This window comes from Salvelinus sp. IW2-2015, linkage group LG19, assembly GCF_002910315.2.
Source record: "Salvelinus sp. IW2-2015 linkage group LG19, ASM291031v2, whole genome shotgun sequence".
In the NCBI taxonomy this organism is placed as follows: Eukaryota; Metazoa; Chordata; class Actinopteri; order Salmoniformes; family Salmonidae; genus Salvelinus; species Salvelinus sp. IW2-2015.
The window spans coordinates 27,956,198-27,979,814 of NC_036859.1; the positions used below are offsets into that span (position 1 = coordinate 27,956,198).

Below are 23,617 nucleotides of genomic sequence, written 5' to 3' on the forward strand. Positions count from 1 at the left end.
AAAAAAAAAAAAAAAAAAAATGTGTTCACATACTCCTTAGAAGACCTTCGCTTGAAAAATGTGAGAGAAAAAAAGCAGCAATAGTTACTGTTGCCATCTTGGAGATGCCGTAGCCAGTATAAACGACCAGAATTCATCTAAGATAACTCAAGAAAACTGTCATTCATTTAAAACTTGTTTGTCGAGGAGATCTTAGACCAATCAACAACGAAGGGACGTAGACTTCGAGAAAAAATGTAGCGTGCACGAACAGCTGAAAAAAACCTTTGCGAAGACCAAAACGTCACAACTGTTTGTCATAATATATGCATAAACTGTTCCGGATGGGAAGCATGCGGACGCCTTTTCGTGTGCGTGTTCCGTACCATTGATGAGGTAGGGGTGGTTGCAGCACTTCCTCAGCTCCATCATGGTGTTGAGCAGGTTGGGACCTGTGCACCTCCGCCTCCCCATTGCGCCACCTCCTCCTCCCGGTCCTCCTTTAGCAGGAAAGGAGAAGTTCTTCTCCAGGATGGCCCGGTAGTACTTCTTCTGGATGTTGTAGCTCCACCTGAGAACAGGAGATGGGAACGAATCAGTTAGGTAACTCAGTGGAGGAGAAATGGACATCAGTTAGGTAAACTCAGTGGAGAGAAATGACATAGTTAGGTAAACTCAGTGGAGAGAAATGACATCGTAGTTAAAAACTCAGTGGAGAGAAATGACATCAGTTAGGTAAGACTCAGTGAGAGAAATGACCATCAGTTAGGTAACGCATGGAAGAATTGACTCAGTTGCAAAACCTCGAAGAAATACTACATTATTCGAGCCAATGGGGAGCACACACCAAAAGTCAAAACACCTCAATGCATGGTCCTCCTCCTTGGGAGGCCAGTTTCTGTCTCCACGTCACTCACCCTTGAGACGTCTCGCAGCATCATGTGGGCTTCCAGGCATTCGGCCTGAGAACTTTTTCTTCTGGGGGGTGAAAAATACTCCTACCCATGCTCCTTCAGTTCTTAGGTTCTCCAAATCCTGGCCTCGAGCTCTGAAGGTGTTCCGTCCAGGGGAAGCGTTCCGGGTTCCAGGAAAGGTTGAGCAGACTGAAGAGCTGCTCCACCGTGTTCTGCAGGGGCCGTTCACCACGGTCGTCCAGCCAGACCTTTGGTCTGCTCCCTTTAGCGAGGAGGGGCACGCCTTGCAGCGGGACTTGGTTAAGTGCTTTCACTTTATTCCTTACGGGTCCTGCCCAGCGTCTCGCATCACCATAGCGCATTCCATCTGTTTTTTAACTATCCCTGTGAATACTGGGGTAGAGCAGACAGACAGAGGGTGGGCGCTTTATGGGGTATGAACGTACGCCCATTGAAATCGTGGTTCTTGGGCGTTTCCCATAAAAGAGTGCGATGAATGAACATTTTACATCATATAGACTCATTGCTTATTTATCACAACAGCGTTCGAAGTGGGTCCACAAGTGCTTCCAAACTAAAAAAACTATACCAAATGAGAAATGGCACAGTTCACACAACGGTGACGAGCACTCTCCACTGTCAAAGACTCCACATGATCCATTTCATTCTTGGAACGCTTTGCAGCACCCTCCAGCAGCAGTTTGCGTTCCTGTTTCTTGAGGGGCGTGCAAGCTCCTCGTCGCTGCTCGAAGCGACTATGGACGCCACACAGCGACACACGGGACGCCAAGGCATGATAGGTTGTCGCGTGCCGAATTGCCATAAACCCTCCGTTGGCGCAGCTACAGTTCTCGTCCAGGAATTCATCTCAAAATGGGTTGGTGATGACCCGCCACTGGAAGTTGCTGTACGCTCCCTTTATCACACGACCCCTGGAAGATGGAGGGAGGAGAAAAGAGGGAGAGGCGAGGTCCAGAACAGCCTGAGGCGACAGGGCTCGTTCATGGTGTATGGCAGTAGTTTTTCGCGTTTCTCCTCTGACGTTGACTCAATCGCGACAGATGACCTATAACATGCAGCGACACAATGGACCCTGGTCAGCGGAAATTCTGCCTTCATCCTTTGGTCAATTACTGAACTCAAACATGCGACCTTCAACCACACTAATCGAATTCTAGTAAACATATTGCTTCTCAAGTATATTGAGGCTGAAGGAGTCGGACGTTAGAGTTTCCCACATTTAAATGAGTGTAGTGGAGTCAGGTTGTAGCCACATCGGAAAATGGTCCTTACAGTGGAGTTAGGTTTCCAGCATGTTTTAAATGGTTAGTGTGAGTCAGGTTCCACATTTAACATGGCTTTATGGCAGTAGGTTTCCACATTTAAATGAGGTTGTGGAAAGTAACGGTTTGTTTCCACCATTTTAAATGGTGGTGGAAGGTAGGCTTGTACACATTTAAATGGTTAGTGTGAGTAGTGGGTTTCCCACATTTCAAACATGGCTGGGTGCAGTTTACCTCACACTTGTTAATGCGGATCACACGGTCTATCCACTTTTACCAATGGCTGGTTGGAGAGCTTTACCACACATTCATCTGCACGCGCGTGGAGTTGTCGACTTCTCGCAGAACGTTTCCACATTTATAACATGTAGGTTTCTACCCCTCGAGGTAGGTTCCACATTCTAACAAATGCGCGCATACAGTGCGAGTTAAGGTTTCCAGCGATTTAAATGAGTTTTAGTGGAGTATGCTTTCCACAGTGCTTTTACGATATCACTCTCGGATTGGATTGGCAGTTATAGGTTTACACATAATTTAAATGGCTGAGTCGTGGAGCTCGGTTTCCACATTAAACTGGCCATTGGCTCAGTAGGTTTACACATTTAAATTGGTTGCGTGGTGGAAGTAGTGGCTTTACCACATTTTAAATGGTCTAGTGGCAAGTAGGTTTTACACCATTTAATAAATTAATGCGTTAGTGGAGTAGGTTTACACATTTTAAATGTTAGTGGAGTAGGTTTAACAAGTTTAACATGGTTAGTGAGTAGGTTCTACACAGTCTAAATGGTTAGTGGAGTAGAGTTTTACACATTTTAAATGGCTAGTGAGTAGGTTTACACATTTCACATAAGGGTAGTGGAGTAGGTTAGCAATTTACAATGCGTTAGTGGAGTATGTTATCTCCACCATTTAAATGGTTGGTGGGAGTAGGTTTTATTTAAAGCGTTTACATGGCAGTAGGTCCCACACTATCTCAGACACTGGTCTGGTGAAGTAGGTTTCCACTATTTTCAAATGGGCTGGTAGTAGGTTTACACATTTATAGCGCAGAATCGTGCGCTTCATCATACAGCGCTTCATGACGTTGAGCAACGCTAAAAACACGCACTGCGTTACTAGACGTTCCTGGACCCACAATTTAATTTAATGGTTAAGTGGAGTAGGTTTCCACATTTAAATGGTTAGTGGAGTAGGTTTCCACATTTAAATGGTTAGTGGAGGTATGTTCCACATTTAATGCGTGGTGGAGGTGAGTAGGTTTCACATTTAAATGGCTGTGGAGTAGGTTTCCACGATTAAATGGCTGGTGGAGTAGGCTTTACACATTTAAATGGTTGGTGGCAGTAGGTACACATTTAAATGGTTTAGTGGAGTAGTTTACACATGTAAATGGTTTAGTGAGTAGGTTTACACATTTAAATGGTTAGTGGAGTAGGTTTACACATTTAAATGGTTAGTGAGTAGGTTCTACACATTAATGCGCTAGTGGAGTAGGTTTACAACATTTAAATGCGAGTGGTAGTTACACATTTAAATGGTTGGTTGAGTAGTGTTACACATTTAAATGGTTGGTGGAGTAGGTTACACATTTAAATGGCATGTGGAGTAGGTTCATTCATGATTAAAATGGTAGGGAGAGGTTTCACATTTAAATGGTTAGTGGAGTAGGTTTACACATTTAATGGTTAGTGGAGTAGGTTCCACATTTAAATGGTAGTGGATAGTTTCCACATTTAAATGGCTGGTGGAGTAGGTTTCCACATTTAAATGGTAGTGGGAGTAGGTTTCCACATTTAAATGGGTTAGTGGAGTAGGTTTCACATTTAAATGGTGTAGGGAGTAGGTTTTCCACATTTAAATGGTTGTGTGGAGTAGGTTACACACATATTAAATGGTAGTGGAGTAGGTTTCCACATTTTTAAAATTTAGTCGGGAGTAGGTTTACACATTTAAATGGTTAGTGGAGTAGGTTTACACATTTAAATGGTTAGTGGAGTAGGTTTACACATTTAAAATGGTTGTGGAGTAGGTTTACACATTTAAATGGCTAGTGGAAGTAGGTTTACACATTAAATGGTTAGTGGAGTAGGTTTACACATTTAAATGGTTAGTGGAGTAGGTTTTACACAATTTAAATGGTTGTGGAGTAGCGGGTTTTACACATTTAAATGGGTGGTGGAGTAGGTTCCACATCTTAAATGGCTAGTGGAGCTAGGTTTACACATTTAAATGGTTGGTGAGTAGGTTTCCACATTTAAATGGCTAGTGGAGTAGTTTAGCATTTAAATGGTATGGTCCTCATACTTGAGAAAATATGTTTATTACATTGTATGTTGAGTCCATTTTGATTCAGTAAATTGACCAAAGGCCAGATTTCCCTGACCAGGGTCCAGAGTTTTCCCGATTGAGTCAAGTAGGAAAAACTACTGGCCATACACCATGACGCTCTTCCCTGTGTTCTGACCTCGCTCTCCCTCTTCTCCTCCCTCCATCTTCAGGGTCGTGTGATAAAGGGAGCGTACAAATTCCATGCGGTCATCACCACATTTGAGATGATTCTGACAGACTGTCCGGAGCTGCGCAGCGTCCCGTGGCGCTGTGTGGTCATCGACGAGGCTCACCGCCTCAAGAACAGGAACTGCAAACTGCTGGAGGGTCTCAAGATGATGGACATGGTGAGTTGACATGGAGAGATGTCTAGTTGTTAACTTCCATTTCTCCTGTGTTTTTTTGGAAGACTTGCCATTGAACCTGTTGGAAAATAAGCAATAGTTATTGATAAAATGTTCATATTTTATGGACATCAATGGGACGTTTCCCCCTTTGTCCTCTCCTATCACAGGAGTAGTAAAAAACCATCTATAATGATGTACTGGAAGGACCTAAGTATAGTAAAAACCAAGTCCTCCTCTCCCTCTGTAAAGGAGCACAAGGTGCTGCTGACCGGGACGCCCCTGCAGAACACGGTGGAGGAGCTCTTCAGTCTGCTCAACTTCCTGGAACCGGAACGCTTCCCCTCGGAGAACACCTTCATGCAGGAGTTTGGAGACCTCAAGACTGAGGAGCAGGTCCAGAAGCTGCAGGCCATCCTGAAGCCCATGATGCTGCGACGTCTCAAGGAGGACGTGGAGAAGAACCTGGCCCCCAAGGAGGAGACCATCATTGAGGTGTTTGACTTTGTGTGTGTGCTCCCCATGGTCAAATGATGTCATTTCTCTCCACTGAGTTTACCTAACTGATGTCATTTCTCTCCACTGAGTTTACCTAACTGATGTCATTTCTCTCCACTGAGTTTACCTAACTGATGTCATTTCTCTCCACTGAGTTTACCTAACTGATGTCATTTCTCTCCACTGAGTTTACCTAACTGATGTCATTTCTCTCCACTGAGTTTACCTAACTGATGTCATTTCTCTCCACTGAGTTTACCTAACTGATGTCATTTCTCTCCACTGAGTTTACCTAACTGATTTCGTTCCCATCTCCTGTTCTCAGGTGGAGCTGACCAACATCCAGAAGAAGTACTACCGGGCCATCCTGGAGAAGAACTTCTCCTTCCTGTCTAAAGGAGGACCGGGAGGAGGAGGTGGCGCATGGGGAGGCGGAGGTGCACAGGTCCCCAACCTGCTCAACACCATGATGGAGCTGAGGAAGTGCTGCAACCACCCCTACCTCATCAATGGTACGGAACACGCACACGAAAGGCGTCCGCATGCTTCCCATCCGGAACAGTTTATGCATATATTATGACAACAGTTTGTGACGTTTTGGTCTTCGGCAAAGGTTTTTTCAGCTGTTCGTGCACGCTACATTTTTTCTCGAAGTCTACGTCCCTTCGTTGTTGATTGGTCTAAGATCTCCTCGACAAACAAGTTTAAATGAATGACAGTTTTCTTGAGTTATCTTAGATGAATTYGGTCGTTTATACTGGCTACGGCATCTCCAAGATGGACAAACAGTACTATTGCTGCTTTTTTTCTCTCACATTTTTCAAGCGAAGGTCTTCTAAGGGAGTATGTGAACACATTCGTTCAGGTTTAGCTAAGTGCCAACCGAAGCATGCGGAAGGCTTAACACACACTAACATAGTCCTCACTCAGTCTTTTGGCTTAAAGTGTTTATTTTGGATGCTCTGAGTGTTGATTTGTCTTGGGTGGGGCACAGGACGTGCCCTCTGTTAGTACTTGGGTTGGTTTGTGAACTTGCTGGGTTTAGTCTCACTGCTTTGAATGATTCTGATGCATGGCCGTTTGTTTTATGATGTTCTAGGTGCAGAGGAGAAGATCCTGGACGACTTCCGTGAGAACCACCATGCCGAGATGCCCCAATTCCACCTACAGGCCATGATCCAGGCAGCGGGCAAGCTGGTGCTGATCGACAAGCTGCTGCCCAAGCTGAAGGCCGGGGGACACAGGGTCCTCGTCTTCTCCCAGATGGTGCGCTGCCTGGACATCCTGGAGGACTACCTCATCCAGAAACGGTACAGATCTGATCTTTTACCCCTGAAGATTTGATTTGAAGTACCCCTTTTATGTTCTCTCCCAGATTTTCTCTTCCATTCCACTCTTACCTAACCCGGGGGACTGAAACTGGGGCCCTGTGTGCCAAATTCATACTATATATAAATGTAATGTATTTTACTAGTCATCTGCGCGAGCACATCAATGACAAAGTCAGAAATGTGGGTTGTTTTTTCTGATTGTGTTGAATCTGTTGATAAAGCTGACTATGACTGTCTCCATCCGACCAGGTACCCGTATGAGCGTATCGACGGCCGTGTGAGGGGTAACCTCCGGCAGGCTGCGATCGACCGCTTCTCTCGTCCGGACTCTGACCGCTTTGTCTTCCTGCTGTGTACCCGGGCTGGAGGCCTGGGCATCAACCTGACCGCTGCCGACACCTGCATCATCTTTGACTCGGATTGGAACCCCCAGAATGACTTACAGGTGAGTGGGCTGGGCTTGCAAATAGAGCGTTACCACTTTGTTAAGTACTCAAGTTGAAGATGCAATTTATGRAATACTGTGGTCACTACTACACAGGTAAATACAGTGCTACTTCAGTAAACTTTGAAAGAAGACAGTCCTGTTAAGATACAGTCGAGACACATGTCAAAACGCAGTACACAGGTTCATAGAAACTCATAAAACAAGAAAAACAGGAAACAAACAATGTTATCACACCACTGGTACACCATTACATGACTTTGTTTGTTGTCAGTTGGTCTATGCTTTACTCAATCTAAGCAATTTTTTTTTTCTCCATATCTCTCGCTCTCTTTTCCTCTCCCTCGCTCAGGCGCAAGCCAGATGCCACAGGATTGGCCAGAGCAAGGCAGTGAAGATCTACAGGCTGATCACCAGGAACTCCTATGAGAGGGAGATGTTTGACAAGGCCAGCCTCAAGCTGGGCCTCGACAAGGCTGTGCTGCAGTCCATGAGTGGCCGAGAAAACGCAGCCAACGGGGTAAGACACACAAACACACGCACAGTTAACACAGCTCTGACACAGTTAATTAGTAAGACCAGGCTTGGGGACATGTTAGTATTGTTKTTTGACGTTCTGTGTGCGCCCCTGTTGAATACATCTCTAAAACAGATTGCTCACCTGCCTTTGTGAAGAGAGGTTCTTCTCAACCATACTTAATTGTCTTAATAAAGGTTGATATTAATATTGTTGATATGCTGAGCTCAGTAGTCTAAACCTTCAAATGTGCTCCACCACCTCAGGTTCCACAGCTGTCTAAGAAGGAGGTGGAGGACCTCCTCCGTAAAGGAGCCTACGGAGCTCTGATGGACGAGGAGGACGAGGGCTCGAAGTTCTGCGAAGAGGACATTGACCAGATCCTCCTGAGACGAACCCAGACCATCACCATTGAGTCCGAGGGCAAGGGGTCCACCTTCGCCAAGGTAGCTTCAATACGCTGTCTCCCATGTGTTCTTAGCACCCTTTTTGTAGCGTGTTCCTTCATTTTAGTGGTCAGTAACATAGGAATTGAATTACTAGAACAGATTTCCCATTCAAGTCAATGGGTCTAGGTGTACTGATGGCTCATTCTAGTAATTCTATTTCTATGCTCATTACCAGTAGAGAGCCAGGCTCTTTCAGAATCGTGCAGTGTCAGTGGGAGCTTGTTCCAGTGACCAACCCAGCTGCACTTATTTGAGATCAAAAGCGTAGTTGGAAAAGAAAGGCGGAGAAAATGCATTCAGGAGATTCACCGTTGGGACCATTTCTTCTTTTACCYTTCTCCCCAGGCGAGTTTTGTGGCTGCTGGGAACAGGACGGACATTTCCCTGGAGGACCCGGACTTCTGGCAGAAGTGGGCCAAGAAGGCAGAGCTCGACATGGAAGCCATCAATGGACGGGTGAGCTTTGTGGGAAATGTAGTGTAACAGGGATGACCTAAGGGGCAAAGACTTGGCTTGGTCAGTATTTGTCTCCCAAGGAATGCAAAAAAAAAATGCTGAGGGTTGAACTGTAACCGGTAGTGTTATCACGATACCAGCATTTTGACTTTGATACCAATACCAGGTTTAATATCACGATATTAGATACCATCAAGATACTCTATTCCAAAATGATACCAAGGCAAAAACAAGAAGGCTAATTAGCCAAAGTCACAGTGGCACTTGATCCAGACAGATAAACTTAGCTACTGCTCTGTTTAATCTTTGGGTATCTTTTGAGTTCAATATCATTACATTTGAATTTTTTTACGTCAATGTTTTTCAGAGACATCCATGTATGCATTAATAAATCAATTATATACTCAGCATAAAAAGAAACCTCCCTTTTCAGGACCCTGTCTTTCAAAGATAATTCTTAAAAATCCAAATAACTTCACAGATCTTCATTGTAAAGGGTTTAATCACTGTTTCACACGCTTGTTCAATGAACCATAAACAATTAATGAACATGCACCTGTGGAACGGTCRTTTAGACACTAACAGCTTACAGACGGTAGRCAATTAAGGTCACAGTTATGAAAACTTAGGACACTAAAGAGGCCTTTCTACTGAATCTGAAAAACACCAAAAGAAAGATGCCCAGGGTCCCTGCTCATCTGACTGAATGTGCCTTAGGCATGCTGCAAGGAGGCATGAGGACTGCAGATGTGGCCAGGGCAATAAATTGCAATGTGTGTACTGTGAGACACCTGTCGTGTCTTTGCTATGCCGGATTAAGTGATATGACTTGCTATTCTATAAAATYATTTCTCTGTAATTAATTTTACCTGATTGAACTAATCATGTAAATGTAATTAACTAGAGAGGAGGGGCACCACGAAATAATATTTATAGAGCTGTTATCTTCCGAATAAACTCTTAAACACCTGATAATCTTTTACATCAATAGCGGTCAATTCTTAATCGTCACCTTATTCAGTCTCTTCTGAAGTCGTAGAATTCTTGSTTATCTTCACGAACCCTGGCTAACAAGTTGAATCAGCAATGCAAAATTTGGTTTCATTATTTATTTACTAAATACCTAAACAATCACACAGAATTACACATACACAGGWTGGGTCATACATTGATTACTAATTATGTCATAAAAKAAAACGTCCCTAGCGGACGGAAAAGATATGACGGCTGGTTACACAAAGAAAGGGGGTTGGGTTTTGAATGAAAGTGCGGGAAGACTGAGGAAAAAAGGAATTTGGTCTCTGATCGGACCTTGCTATCGTAAATACAGAATCTTATGCATTCTAAATAACCGCYCWTTTGGAAAAGGAAAATGCAAGAAATATTTACTCTGAGCGGTGCTTCAATAGGTTGGTTGTAGATGGAAGGCCGTGTGGCCCAACAGAGATCTCCCTTGTCCTTTGAAGAATATGTCTTGTGGTAGAACAGATATGTTGTCRTACCGTCGTGTGTTTGGTAGAAGAGATACTTTGCTGCTGCTGCTCACTCAATGGCTAGGAGGTATCACTTCTTTAGTGAATAAGAGTTCAAAGTTCATACCAAGTTGCCATACTTTATGCCCACGCTGAAGTTGGCTTAGTTCTGTAGTTTGATATTAGCCCTTTTAACGTATGGACCGTCGTCCTCGGGAACACACATGTTAATTTCGTTAACAGGGGYTTATGTAGTGGGGAGAGAAGGGCGTGTTTCATAGTTTACAACCAATGTCTGTTCACTTGGGCGGGGCCACGGAGTGAACAGAATTTAACTTATGGAAACAATTCTCTCATTTAGAAGCTAAAATTACATTTAATCTTTTCACAAATAGTTTCATATTTAACCTCTCTAGGGTAGGTGAGACGGTAGCGTCCCACCTCTTCAACAGCCAGTGAAACTGCAGGGCGGCAAATTCAAAACAACAGAAATCCCATAATTAAAATTCCTCAAACATACATGTATTTTACACCATTTTAAAGATACACTTGTTGTAAATCCAGCCACAGTGTCCGATTTCAAAAAGGCTTTACGACAAAAGCAAACCAAACGATTATGTTAGGTGAGTGCCTCTTCACAGAAAAACACAGCCATTTTTCCAGCCAAAGAGAGGATTCACAAAAAGCAGAAATATAGATAAAATCAATCACTAACCTTTGATCTTCATCAGATGACACTCAAAGGACTTCATGTTACACAATACATGTATGTTTTGTTCTGTAAAGTTCATATTTATATCCAAAAATCTGAGTTTACATTGGCGCCTTACGTTCAGAAGTTCCAAAACATCCTTTGATTTTGCAGAGAGCCACATAAATTTACAGGAATAGTCATAATAAACATAGCTAAAAGATACAACTGTTATGCATGGAATTTTAGATGCACTTCTCCTTAATGCAACCGCTGTGTCAGATTTCAAAAAAGCTTTACGGAAAAAGCAAACCAGGCAATAATCTGAGTCGGCGCTCAGAGCCCAATCAAGACCCAAATATATCCGCTATATTATGCAGTCAACAGAAGTCAGAAGTAACATTTATAAGTCTTCACTTACCTTTGCTGATCTTCGTCGCAATGCACTCCCAGGACTCCCACTTCCACAATAMATTTTTGTTTTGTTTGGTAATGTACATGATTTTTGTCCAAATAGTTACTTTTGTTAGCACGTTTGGTAAACAAATCCAAAGTCAYGAAGCGCGTTCACTAAAAGCAGACAATGTCAAAAAGTTCCATAACAGTCAGTAGAAACATGTCAAACCATGTATTGAATCAATCTTTAGGATGTTTTTAACATAATTCCTTTGTCTTCAGAAAAGCAAATGGAACGGGAGCAAACTCTCATGTGAACGCGCATGGTCAGCTCGTGGCTGCTGGCAAACCTCTGACTCATTCCCGTCTCATTCGCTCCCACTTCACAGTAGAGGCATCAGACAAAGTTCTAAAGACTGTTGACATCTAATGGAAGCCTTAGGAAGTGCAACATTACCAATATCCCACTATCTTCAATAGGAGCTGAGTTGAAAACCCACCAATCTCAGATTTCCCACTTCCTGGTTGGATTTTTTCTCAGGTTTTTGCCTGCCATATGAGTTCTGTTATACTCACAGACATCATTCAAACAGTTTTATAAACTTCAGAGTGTTTTCTATCCTAATAATATGCATATTCTAGCTTTCATGGCTTTGTAGCAGGCCGTTTACTCTGGGCATGCTTTTCATCCRGACGTGAAAATACTGCCCCCTACCCCAAAGAAGTTAAACATTTAAATTGCACAACAATTCCATGTGAATCTGTTAACTAGAATGTGTAGACTTTCCAAGATACAGTTTGTCGTCCTATCATCAGTAAGAATGTCTCAGATGACAACTGATCTGACATCATATTCTTTAAGTACCAACGGACACTTTCAACTGGTTGGATTACCAAAATATGGTTCTGTTCACCACCCTTTTGATGTTACCCGACTCTCTGTTAACAAAGGGCTTTCCAAGAGTCACTCTGTAGACTAGTGAGAGAGGAAAGGGGGGAAAGGTATTTATGGGGGTCATAAACCTCACCAACAGGCCARWGTCATGACACGCCTAAGACAGCGCTACAGGGAGACAGGACGGACAGCTGATCGTCCTCGCAGTGGCAAATCACATGTAACAACACCTGCACAGGATCGGTACATCCGAACATCACACCTGTGGGACAGGTACAGGATGGCAACAACTGCCGGAGTTACACCAGGAACCCACAAATACCTCCATCAGTGCTCAGACTGTCCGCAATAGGCTGAGAAAGGCTGGACAGTGGGCTTGTAGGCCTGTTGTAAGGCAGGTCCTCACCAAACATCACCGGCAACAACGTCGCCTATGGGCACAAACCCACCGTCGCTGGACCAGACAGTACTGGCAAAAAGTGCTCTTCACTGACGAGTCGCAGTTTTGTCTCACCAGGGGTGGTGGTCRGATTCGCGTTTATCATCGAAGGAATGAACGTTACACCGAGGCCTGTACTCTGGAGCGGGATCGATTTGGAGGTGGAGGGTCCGTCATGGTCTGGGGCAGTGTGCCATAGCATCATCGGACTGAGCTTGTTGTCATTGCAGGCAATCTCAACGCTGTGCGTTACAGGGAAGACATCCTCATCCCTCATGTGGTACCCTTCCTGCAGGCTCATCCTGATATGACCCTCCAGCATGACAATACCACCAGCCATACTGCTCGTTCTGTGCGTAATTTCCTGCAAGACAGGAATGTCAGTGTTCTGCCATGGCCAGCAAAGAGCCCGGATCTCGAATCCCATTGAGCATGTCTGGGTCCTGTGGATCCATCCCCCCCCCCCCCCCAGAAATGTCCGGGAACTTGCAGGTGCCTTGGTGGAAGAGTGGGGTAACATCTCACAGCAAGAACTGGCAAATCTGGTGCAGTCCATGAGCAGATGCACAGCATAAACTTAATGCAGCTGGTGGCCACACCAGATACTGACTTTTGATTTTGACCCCCCCCCCCCCCCCCCTTTGTTCAGGGACACATTATTCCATTTGTTAGTCACAAGTTTGCTGATAATAAACACAGTTGACAGTGAGAGGACGTTTCTTTTTTTGCTGAGTTTACAATCAATTTGAATTTTGTTTTTACCAATATAACTACAACCACATAATGGTGGTAATTTATTTTAATGGTAAATCTTGATTGATAAACTGGGTAAATCAAGATGTAGCCGATGCAAGGGTTTCCATTAGCCGGTAATAGCCGGCTTTTGTCTGATGATAAAATAAATCAATAGAAAAGCCGATAAATAATATTCATCCAATGCAACAAAAAAACATCTAACTTAAATAGATTTTTGTATTAATCTAATTAGATTTCCGCAYGGACATCGACTTTAGGGGGTTAACTGCCTTGCTAATGGGCAGAACGGCAGATTATTTCACCTTGTCGGCTCGGGATTTGAAACCAGCAACCTTTCGGTTACTGGCCCAACGCTCTTAACCAGCATTTCCCCTCCCTGTAGACGCCACATTACAATATCGGAGGTCAGTGGTATTCTCTCCCTCATACGCAAATCTAAAGCGTTAATTAATTTGTCTTATTACCCCAGGCTAGCCATGTGTGGAGMCCCAGTCATAACTGGGCTACGGCGAGCTAATTTAAAATGGTGGCCGTGGGAATCTCTTTATATTCTTTAATTACCCTGCGTTCCCCTCTTCAGTGGACCCAGAGGCATTAAGCAGCTTATGCTGCCTCCGGAGGGGAACAGAGACATCACTTAGTCAGTCTAAAGCAAGTCCTTTTCTCTCCTCTCCTCTACCCTACGCCGCTCCCTCTCCTGAAGGGCCCTGGAGTATAGCACTTAATCCAGCCGCATAAACAGACACGTCAGCTGTTTTTTTTATAGCTATATTGAGCATAGCAGGGAAACTATGCTAATGAGGTCAATAATAAAAAAACAACATGCTACCCTTTTTTTAGCATTTTAACACTTGGGAGATGGAGGAGAGGAAAGTGTGATTGGGGTTTTTTGACACATTTTTTTYCTCCAAGAACACCCTTGTGATTGACACTCCGAGGGTGCGGAAGCAGACACGCCACTACAGCTCGATGAAGGAGGACGAATTGGCCGAGTTCTCCGAGCTGGAAAGTGACGGCGAGAACGAGAAGCCCTTGACCAAACCCAGGCGGCCCCAGGACCGAGCTCACGGGTACCCCCGCAGCGAGTGCTTCAGGGTGGAGAAGAACCTGCTGGTTTATGGGTGAGTGGACATCTCTAACATGTTTGTTAGTCTTTCAGAAAGGTTGACTGTTCTCTAAACCCTGGCCCTTTTGGAAGGGTAACTCTAGATACTAGGGGCGTGCCGAGAAGTCGGACAAAACGGGTATCGTAAAGGATATGAGCAATTTTCCTGATATTTTCCTGATATTTTTTTTTTGTAATTGTCTGTGATCTAAAACTTTTATTTATGGGTGCCAACTTACATATTTCAATCAAGTGCGAAGTGCTACGTAGTCTAAACTCAACTGGCTAGTTTKTCTGTTTGTAAATAGAAGGGCGGGCTGTACGCTGATCCTGCTGCTTTGATTGGAGCTGTATTTCTGTGTTCACTCGCTTGTTTAAAAATTTCACCCAATCACTTCTCTTTCGGTTTGATCATTTAGATTGCTGCTGCCTCCTGCTAGCCTAATACTATGATAGCAAGCTATCAATGTGCATAATATCTAACTAGCGGGGAGAGGGTTCTGATCATCACTAGTATCATCCAATCCGACTGTCAATTTACAGATACGATTAAGAGTATGGGCAGGTTGGCACACCTCTACTACATACCCCTCGTAGACCTGAGCGAATTTAGTAGGTTTTTAATGATTTGGTTAACTATCCATTTTGCAGTCTTGACAGACTAGGYGATCGACTTGATTTTGCCATAGTGGTAAATTTGGTATGGAGACGTGCCCATTCCAATATCTACCGCTAGACTCCTGAGACTGCAGGGGATGTAAGAAATATGTCAGACACTGCCACAAGCCTACCAGAGGGATATTACCATATCTACATCTTCTCGCTCAGGAAGTTTACCTGAGAGATGTCATATCCTGTCTGGTTTATCGGCTGCCAGGTCCTTGAAGTATGATGAGGTTGAGGATGTGTGCTTGCCTCAGTGGCTAAACACATGCTGCAGTGGTCTGGGGGGAAATAATGGTCACAGAGTGCTAATGCTTGTCCACTCACATGTAGGGTCATTTAACATACACAGCAATCTGAGGCTCCGACACACATGGGACCATTAAACATGCCTGCGTACTTGCACACACACGAGCCCAGATCCATCTTGCATGCACTCCTAATATGACCCAACACCCGCACAGTGAACCAATCACAAACACACGCACAGTGACCCGATACACACACGCACAGTGACCCGATACACACAYGCACAGTGACCCGATACACACAYGCACAGTGACCCGATACACACATGCACAGTGACCCGACACACACATGCACAGTGACCCGACACACACACCCACACTATTAGTCACCGTGCCCGACTGCCTTCTACAGTGACAGATTACGGCTGGCTGCACGCACCAACCACGTCTGACCAGCGGTGGGGTTGTTTATAGAAATTATAGAGCCATCACATCTGAGGACTCTTCCCCTCAACTGACGCTACTGCCGTTGATTCCCTCTCTCTATCCCCCTCACTAACCCAGGCCTAGTCTCCATCGACCCCCAAACACACACAAAGTCAAATTGATTGTACTCGAATTTAGGTGTTGGTGGGTTGCATGCCAACTAGGGTTATCTCACCGTTGTGTAAAAGCATTTAGGGAGAGACGAGTCTTCGGTCGGTTGTCACTTGTTGGTGTTCTGCTCTGGGTCTCCCACAGTAGGGAGATGTGATGTCAGTTAGTTGAGTGTGCAGTCATGAACGAACTGTGTCACGGAATCAGATCACGGTGTGACATTGGACCGTGGTTGAAGTTCAGAGAGTCAGACATAACACAGCCCCATCCACACCTACCCCCTCCTCTCTTCATTTACTGTAGTGGATGGGGAGGGATGTAACTATGAAACCTCCCAGCCCGAGACTAAATGTCAATCATCGGGATAAATTATAATAATCCAGACAGACTAAATTCCCCTCTCTCTCTCCTCCCTCTCTCTCTCATCCCTCTCTCCTCCCTGCTAGGTGGGGTCGCTGGGGAGACATCCTGTCCCGCGGGCGTTTCAAGCGGCCCCTGCAGGAGCAAGACGTGGAGACCATCTGCCGCGCCCTGCTGGCCTACTGCCTGCTGCACTACCGTGGCGACGAGAACATCAAGCGCTTCATCTGGGACCTCATCACGCCCTCTGAGGACGGACAGAGCCGCACACTCACCAACCACTCCGGTATGTATCCCTACACACTCCTACCGCAGCACAACCATAGCTTAGCTACAACATAACAAACACACACTTTCCACTCAGTAACACTCTGATGAACTGCTCCCAATAACCACTTGTAGGAGTAGAGTGAATAAACATCCATTGAATTCCATAGGATTTTTCACAGTCCCACCACTTAAGTCCCTCCCTCACTCAAGCCCACCTCCCCACGACTCCTGACCTGACCTTACGCTAACATTGTGGCGGTCTGGTTCCAACTGGTTCCGATTCTGAACTTCCTTGACTTGTCCTTGACCTTAATCCTCATTGGTTTCACTCAGAAGCCAACGCTTAAAAACATGGACCCCAATTGGCCCAATTAGTTGCTATTGTTTTCAATTATAGTTTGCAAATAGCCATTTCAAATTGTTTAAATAAATAATCAAGTCTTTGCTGATACTAGACTTGTCCAACCCAGGTCTCTTGTTTAAAGAGATGACTTGTCTGCCCATTGTTATACTCCCCCCTCTCCTGTAGGTCTGTCTACTCCAGTACCGCGGGGTCGTAAGGGGAAGAAGGGGAAACCAGCCCCGCCTGCCCCTCCCCAGCTTCCCAGGGCAGAGTGGCTGGCCAGCTGTAACCCTGACCTGCTACTGCAGGAGGACAGCTACAAGAGACACCTCAAACACCACTGTAACAAGTAAGTCACAACTGACCTTTAACCCCAAATCCTGACCTCTAACCCCAACAATGTCGTTCAAGCGCCACAAGAACAAGTGAGCCTTTTGTCAGCCCTTTGACCTCGAACCTCAAACCAAACACAAAACGCCCAGGTTTCCACACATGGATAGGCCAACACAGTTGGTGGTTTCATTTAGAAACACAGTCCCCAGTAATCCTATTTCCCATGAGCTGCTAGTGACAGACACCAACACACTTTTCACTTCAGTCTTTTGTTTAGTTCTAGGCAGTGTCCTATTTACTCCTCCTCCTCCTTTCTTGGTCACAACTTTTCTCCTCTCCGCTCTTCTTCTTTCTACTCTGCTGTTGTTGGGGAGATTTTGCGACGGCCAGGTTTTTGGGGCTGGCACCAGGCCAGGTGCCAGGCAGACCTGTTGGATGCGGGTGAAAGGCGGCACACACAGGGGTGATTATGTGGTGCCATCTGTCAGGCGCGGGGGCTGGTGCGCAGCGTGGCTAATCAGGCCTGGCAGCATGATGGATGGGCAGGGGTTCGTGCCAAAGAGCCACTACTGTCGCTCTACCCAGCTACTGCTGCTGGCAAACGTGCACGAACCAGAGTTAAACACTCACTATTTCCTTTTTTTTTTACCCTCCCTCTCCGTATCATTTTCTTTCTCCCTCCAATCTCTCTCTATATATATCCCCCCCTTTCCTCTTTCTCTTTCCTCTCTCTCTCCTCCCCCTCTTTCCCCTCTCTCTCCCTCCCACAGAGTTCTACTGAGGGTCCGTATGCTCTACTATCTGCGACAGGAAGTCATCGGTGACCAAGCCGACCGGATCCTAGAGGGAACAGACTCAAGGTTGGCATCCATGCTCCTCCATCTCTTCATCTCTCCCTCCAACACACCCGAGCCCTTGCCTGCTTGATCTTCCCTCTCTCCCTCTTCCATCCCCTCGTTCCGCCTCTCACCCAGATGTGCATGCATGTATAATGCAGAAACGTGTGCTCTGTATTGATGGCATCTGAGGCTCTTCGCTGAATACTACGCTGAATAAAATGCTGTTATTGTGTGCATGCATATGTGTGCCAGTTAGTGTGTAATCGCGCATATACACTATATATACAAAAGTATGTGGACACCCCTTCAAATTGTTTCAGCCACACCCATTGCTGACACGTGTATAAAATTGAGCACACAGCCATGAGATCTCCATAGACAAACATTGGCATTAGAATACTGAAGAGCATAGTGACTTTCAACGTGGCACTGTCATAGGATGCCACCTTTCCAATTATTCTGGCCTGCTAGAGCTGCCCCGGGTCAACTGTAAGTGTTGTTATTGTGAAGTTGAAACGTCTAGGAGCAACAACAGCTCAGATGTGAAGTTGGTAGGCCACAGAAGCTCACAGAACGGGACCGCTGAGTGCTGAAGCGCGCAGCGCGTGAAAATATACTTTCCTCGGTTGCAACACTCACTACCGAGTTCCAAACTGCCTCTGGAAGCAACGTCAGCACAAGAACTGTTCGTCAGGAGTTTCATGAAATGGTTTTCCATGGCTGAGCAAACACACACAAGCCTAAGATCACCATGACAACGCCAAGCRTCGGCTGGAGTGTTGTAAAGCGCGCCGCCATTGGACTATGGAGCAGTGGAAACACGTTCTCTGAAGTGATTCACCATCTGGCTTCACCATCTGGCAGTCCGACAGACGAATCTGGGTTTGGTGGATGCCAGGAGAATGCTACCTGCCTGAATGCATAGTGCCAACTTTAAAGTTTGTTGGAGCAGGAATAATGGTCTGGAGCTGTTTTTCATGGTTTGGGCCCCTTAGTTCCAATGAAGGGAAATCTTAATTCTACAGCATACAATGACATTCTAGACGATTCTGTGCTTCCAACTTTGTGGCAACAGTTTGGGGAAGGCCCTTTCTTGTTTCAGCATGACAATGCCCTGGTGCACAAAGCGAGGTCCATACAGAAATGGTTTGTCGAGATCGTGTGGAAGAACTTGACTGGCCGGCACAGAGCCCTGACCTCAACCCATCAAACATCTTTGGGATGAATTGCAACGCTGACTGCGAGCCAGGCCTAATCGCCCAACATCAGTGCCCAACCTCACTAATGCTCTTGTGGCTGAATGGAAGCAAGTCCCTGCAGAAATATTCCAACATCTAGTGGAAAGCCTTCCCAGAAGAGTGGAGGCTGTTATAGCAGCAAAGGGGGGGACCAACTCCATATTAATGCCCATGATTTTGGAATGAGMTGTTCAACGAGCAGGTGTCCACATACCTTTGGTCATGTAGTGTGTATGTGCCAGCTAGTTAGTGACTAAGAGTGTGTGTGTGCGTCTGTGTACGCCTATAAATGTGCCAGTTGATGAAGGTGTGTGTGTGCATGTGCCAGCCAGCATGTCTGTATTGTGGGCATCAGGACAGTAGTCGTGTTGGGGACAGTAGTCTGGTAGGGGTGATGGTGTTGGGGACAGTAGTCTGGTAGGTGGTGAGTGTTGGGACAGTAGTCTGGTAGGGTGGTGGTGGTGTTGTGGGACAGTAGTCTGGTAGGGGTGATGGTTGTGGACAGTAGTCTGGTAGGGTGGTGGTGTTGGGACAGTAGTCGGTAGGGGTGATGGTGTTGGGGACAGTAGTCTGGTAGGGGTGATGGTGTTGTGGACAGTGTCTGGTAGGGGTGATGGTGTTGTGGGCAGTAGTCTGGTAGGCGTGGTGTGTGTGGTGTTGGGACAGTAGTCTAGGAGGTGTGTGGTGTGGGACAGTAGTCTGGTAGGGGTGATGGTGTTGGGACAGTAGTCTGGTAGGGGTGGTGGTGTTGTGGACAGTAGTCTGGTAGGGGTGATGGGTTGTGGACAGTAGTCTGTGTAGGGTGTGTGTTTGTGGACAGTATCTGGTGTGTAGGTTGGTTGTGGACAGTAGTCTGGTAGGGGTGATGGTGTTGGGGACAGTAGTCTGGTAGGGGTGATGGTGTTGGGGACAGTAGTCTGGTAGGGGTGATGGTGTTGGGGACAGTAGTCTGGTAGGGGTGATGGTGTTGGGGACAGTAGTCTGGTAGGGGATGGTGGTGGTGTTGGGGACAGTAGTCTTGTAAGGGTTGTGTTGGGTGTTGTGGACAGTAGTCTGGTAGGGGTGATGGTGTTGGGACTAGTCTGGTAGGGTGGTGGTGTTGTGGACAGGGTCTGGTAGAGGGTGATGGTGTGGGACAGTAGTTGGTAGGGGTGTGGTGTTGGGGACAGTAGTCTGGTAGGGGTGATGGTGGTGGGGACAGTAGTCTGTAGGGGTGATGGTGTTGGGACAGTAGTCTGGTAGGGTGATGGTGGTGTTGGGACAGTAGTCTGGTAGGGGTGATGGTGTGTTGGGGACAGTAGTCTGGTAGGGTAGGTGGTGGTGTTTGGGGACAGTAGTCTGGTAGGGTGGTGGTGGTGTTGGGGACAGTAGTCTGGTAAGGGGTGATGGTGGTGTTGGGGACAGTAGTCTGGTAGGGGTGATGTGGTGTTGGGGACAGATGTCTGGTAGGTGATGGTGGTGTTGGACAGTAGTCTGTAGGGGTGGTGTGTGTTGTGGACAGTAGTCTGGTAGGGTGGGGTGCTGTGGACAGTAGTCTGGTAGGGGTGATGGTGTTGGGGACAGTAGTCTGGTAGGGGTGATGGTGTTGTGGACAGTAGTCTGGTAGGGGTGATGGTGTTAGGCCTCTTCTGCCTATGTCTCCTTCCAGATGGGTCTACTTCCCAAATGGCACCCTATTCCATATATAGTGCACTACTTTTGGCTCTGGTCATAGCACAATATTGTGAATAGGGTGCCATTTGGCCTCTGTCGAGATGTTCCAGAATTGTCTAATGACCATAATTCCTCCCAGACCCCTGGAGATGGGGCCCATTAGACACACATCAGATTAAATGATTGCGTGTTGATTTTAGACCCTTTTAATCCGTTTTCCTCTCCGCCTGTCTCTCCGCCTGTCTCTCCACCTGTCTCTCGGTCTGTCTCTCTCTCTCTCCTTGGTTTGGGCCCACAGTGAAATGGATATCTGGATCCCGCAGCCTTTCCACGCCGAGGTGCCCGCCGATTGGTGGGACAGCAAGGCAGACAAATCGCTGCTCATCGGTGTCTTCAAACACGGTAAAGCCCAACCCCTCCGCTTCACACACACACACACACACACACACACACACACACACCCCTGGCTTCTTCAGCTTGATTGGTGTTCCCTTAGCGACCGCGGAGCACAGCTGGCTCAGTGAGACATCAGGTGATTGATAGGTGGCCATGTCCAGCCCCCCGAGAAGAGGCTGTCGGTGTTGTGGACGTGTTCTACCTCATGGTTAGACAGTGTTCTGTCCACCACAGTTGGTTGAAGCACTTCTGTTTAATCTCTTCTAGCTATGAGCTAGCTGGTTTACATTGGACCATTTGAATTGTATTACAGTGCCAAACAAGATAGAAGCTGTAATGATTTAATAGTGGTAATTATATTGATGGTGATTAATATTAATTTGGGATAATTGTCATTATTCTCTGTAATTGCCACCCTGTGCCTCAGCCCTGACGAGCATACACACACACACACAGACACGGGCGCTGTCTCAAACACACATGGATACAATACAGCTAGCCTATAGTTAATCATAATCCTCATTCACTTGGGAGACCTGGGGAGGATGCTGCTCTCTGCCTCACACACCCTACACGCACACAACGTACACACACACTGTCTCACACAACACTCACGCACACTCTCCAGGACTGCAAGAGGGAAGAGTGATGGCCTATAAACCCCCCCATGATTAGCGCTTGGCTCGGGGCGCAGCGGCGGTTAGGAACAATGTGTCACCGCATAAATCCTAATTGAAATGTGATGTTCTGCCGGGGGCTTTGGGGAGGGGGGGGCTGATGGTCTGGTCTGCTCACTGTCACGGTTGTCCAGCCTGTGCCTCCATCCTCCCTCCCTCCTCCCTCCCTCCCTCCTCCCACCGCCGTGCTTAGTAGGATCTGCAGGCTTTTATCTGTTCTGCTTGGACGACTTCAACGGGCATCTCTCTCTCGTTCGCTGGCACACTTGGGCAAAGCCTCACACACACTTAGACACAGATTTTCTTCCCCACACACCCACTGACACAACCAGTCAGACACACACTCCAACAGGCGCTGCCCTCTGTCTGCATCTGGGCCCTGGTGTCATGCTTTCTGTTTTTCTCTCCTCTTCAGCTGCGTTTGATACGGATGGCAGTTGGGTTTTATTCTGATTGTGGACTTCATAATGGTTTAGTTTTATCTCTGTATGCAAGTGGATCCTTCTGGCATTGCATTTCGTTATCTTTTATGATTGATGCTACGGTGTCTTTCGTGATTGACGGCTACGTGTGTGTCGCCTGTATAGTTTCAATGTGAATTGTCATTCAAACTGGACTTAGTTATGGGCCTTGTTCCTGTGCATGTAGGTTCCCAGTCATAATAATTCAATAATCTCTCACCCACTCCCTCTCTCCTCCTCCCCCGATGTGAAAAGTAGAACTCGGTAATTCAATCACTGTCATACCCATTTTCTCTCATTCTCTTCCTGTCTGTCTTCCTGTCTGTCTATCCAGGCTATGAGAAGTATAACTCGATGCGTGCCGACCCTGCGCTGTGTTTCTTGGAGCGGGTGGGCATGCCCGACGCCAAGGCCATCGCTGCAGAGCAGAGGGGGGCGGACATGATGGCAGATGGTCCGGAGGGGTAAGACACTAGCCAATATTCACCACCACCACTTTTTTCCTCCTCCCCTTCTTTTCCACCTCCTGTCTCTCTCCGTTTGTTCATCTTTTCTCTCTCACCACCTTTTTTTCCTTTTCATTCCAACCTCCCATCTCCCTCATCTTTCCATTATCTTTCCTGTGTTCCCCTCTTTTCCCTGCTCCTTTGTTTCATTCTGTTTTTAATTTGAAGAGTAATTTCTCCCTCTTCTTTCTCTTTCTTTCATCCCTGTTTTCTTGTGTGTACAGAGAGGATGAAGACCCAGAGTACAAGCCTCTCCGCATGACCTTTAAAGATGAGATGGAGGACTTCGCGAACTCACCCCTGGATGACAAAGAGGAGACTGTGGACGTTGAGAGTGGTGAATGTAAGTGAATGACTGGCCTGTCTAGCTTTGTCATAGTGGGGCAAAAAAGTATTTAGTCAGCCACCAATTGTGCTGACTAAATAACAAAGGTTTATCTCAATACTTTGTTATATACCCTTTGTTGGCAATGACAGAGGTCAAACGTTTTCTGTAAGGTTTTCACACACTGTTGCTGGTATTTTGGCCCATTCCTCCATGCAGATCTCCTCTAGAGCAGTGATCTTTTGGGGCTGTTGCTGGGCAACATGGACTTTCAACTCCCTCCAAAGATTTTCTATGGGGTTGCGATCTGGAGACTGGCTAGGCCACTCCAGGACCTTGAAATGCTTCTTACGAAGCCACTCCTTCGTTGCCCGGGCGGTGTGTTTGGGATCATTGTCATGCTGAAAGAC

General features: G+C 46.3%; 1 protein-coding gene across 1 annotated transcript in view; it reads left to right on the top strand.

The window, feature by feature from the left end:
- The window catches only part of LOC111979468 (chromodomain-helicase-DNA-binding protein 7), a 54,198-nt gene that overhangs the window by 18,225 nt on the left and 12,356 nt on the right, over window positions 1-23,617 (top strand). Inside the window, exons 4-18 of the mRNA XM_070448932.1 lie at window positions 4,675-4,851; window positions 5,101-5,343; window positions 5,672-5,858; window positions 6,446-6,656; window positions 6,927-7,122; window positions 7,475-7,642; window positions 7,906-8,085; window positions 8,434-8,544; window positions 14,106-14,314; window positions 16,253-16,452; window positions 16,966-17,128; window positions 17,883-17,972; window positions 21,141-21,244; window positions 22,711-22,840; window positions 23,107-23,225. Coding sequence (XP_070305033.1) covers window positions 4,675-4,851; window positions 5,101-5,343; window positions 5,672-5,858; window positions 6,446-6,656; window positions 6,927-7,122; window positions 7,475-7,642; window positions 7,906-8,085; window positions 8,434-8,544; window positions 14,106-14,314; window positions 16,253-16,452; window positions 16,966-17,128; window positions 17,883-17,972; window positions 21,141-21,244; window positions 22,711-22,840; window positions 23,107-23,225 — 2,488 coding nt within the window. The remainder of the gene's footprint in view (window positions 1-4,674; window positions 4,852-5,100; window positions 5,344-5,671; window positions 5,859-6,445; window positions 6,657-6,926; window positions 7,123-7,474; window positions 7,643-7,905; window positions 8,086-8,433; window positions 8,545-14,105; window positions 14,315-16,252; window positions 16,453-16,965; window positions 17,129-17,882; window positions 17,973-21,140; window positions 21,245-22,710; window positions 22,841-23,106; window positions 23,226-23,617) is intronic.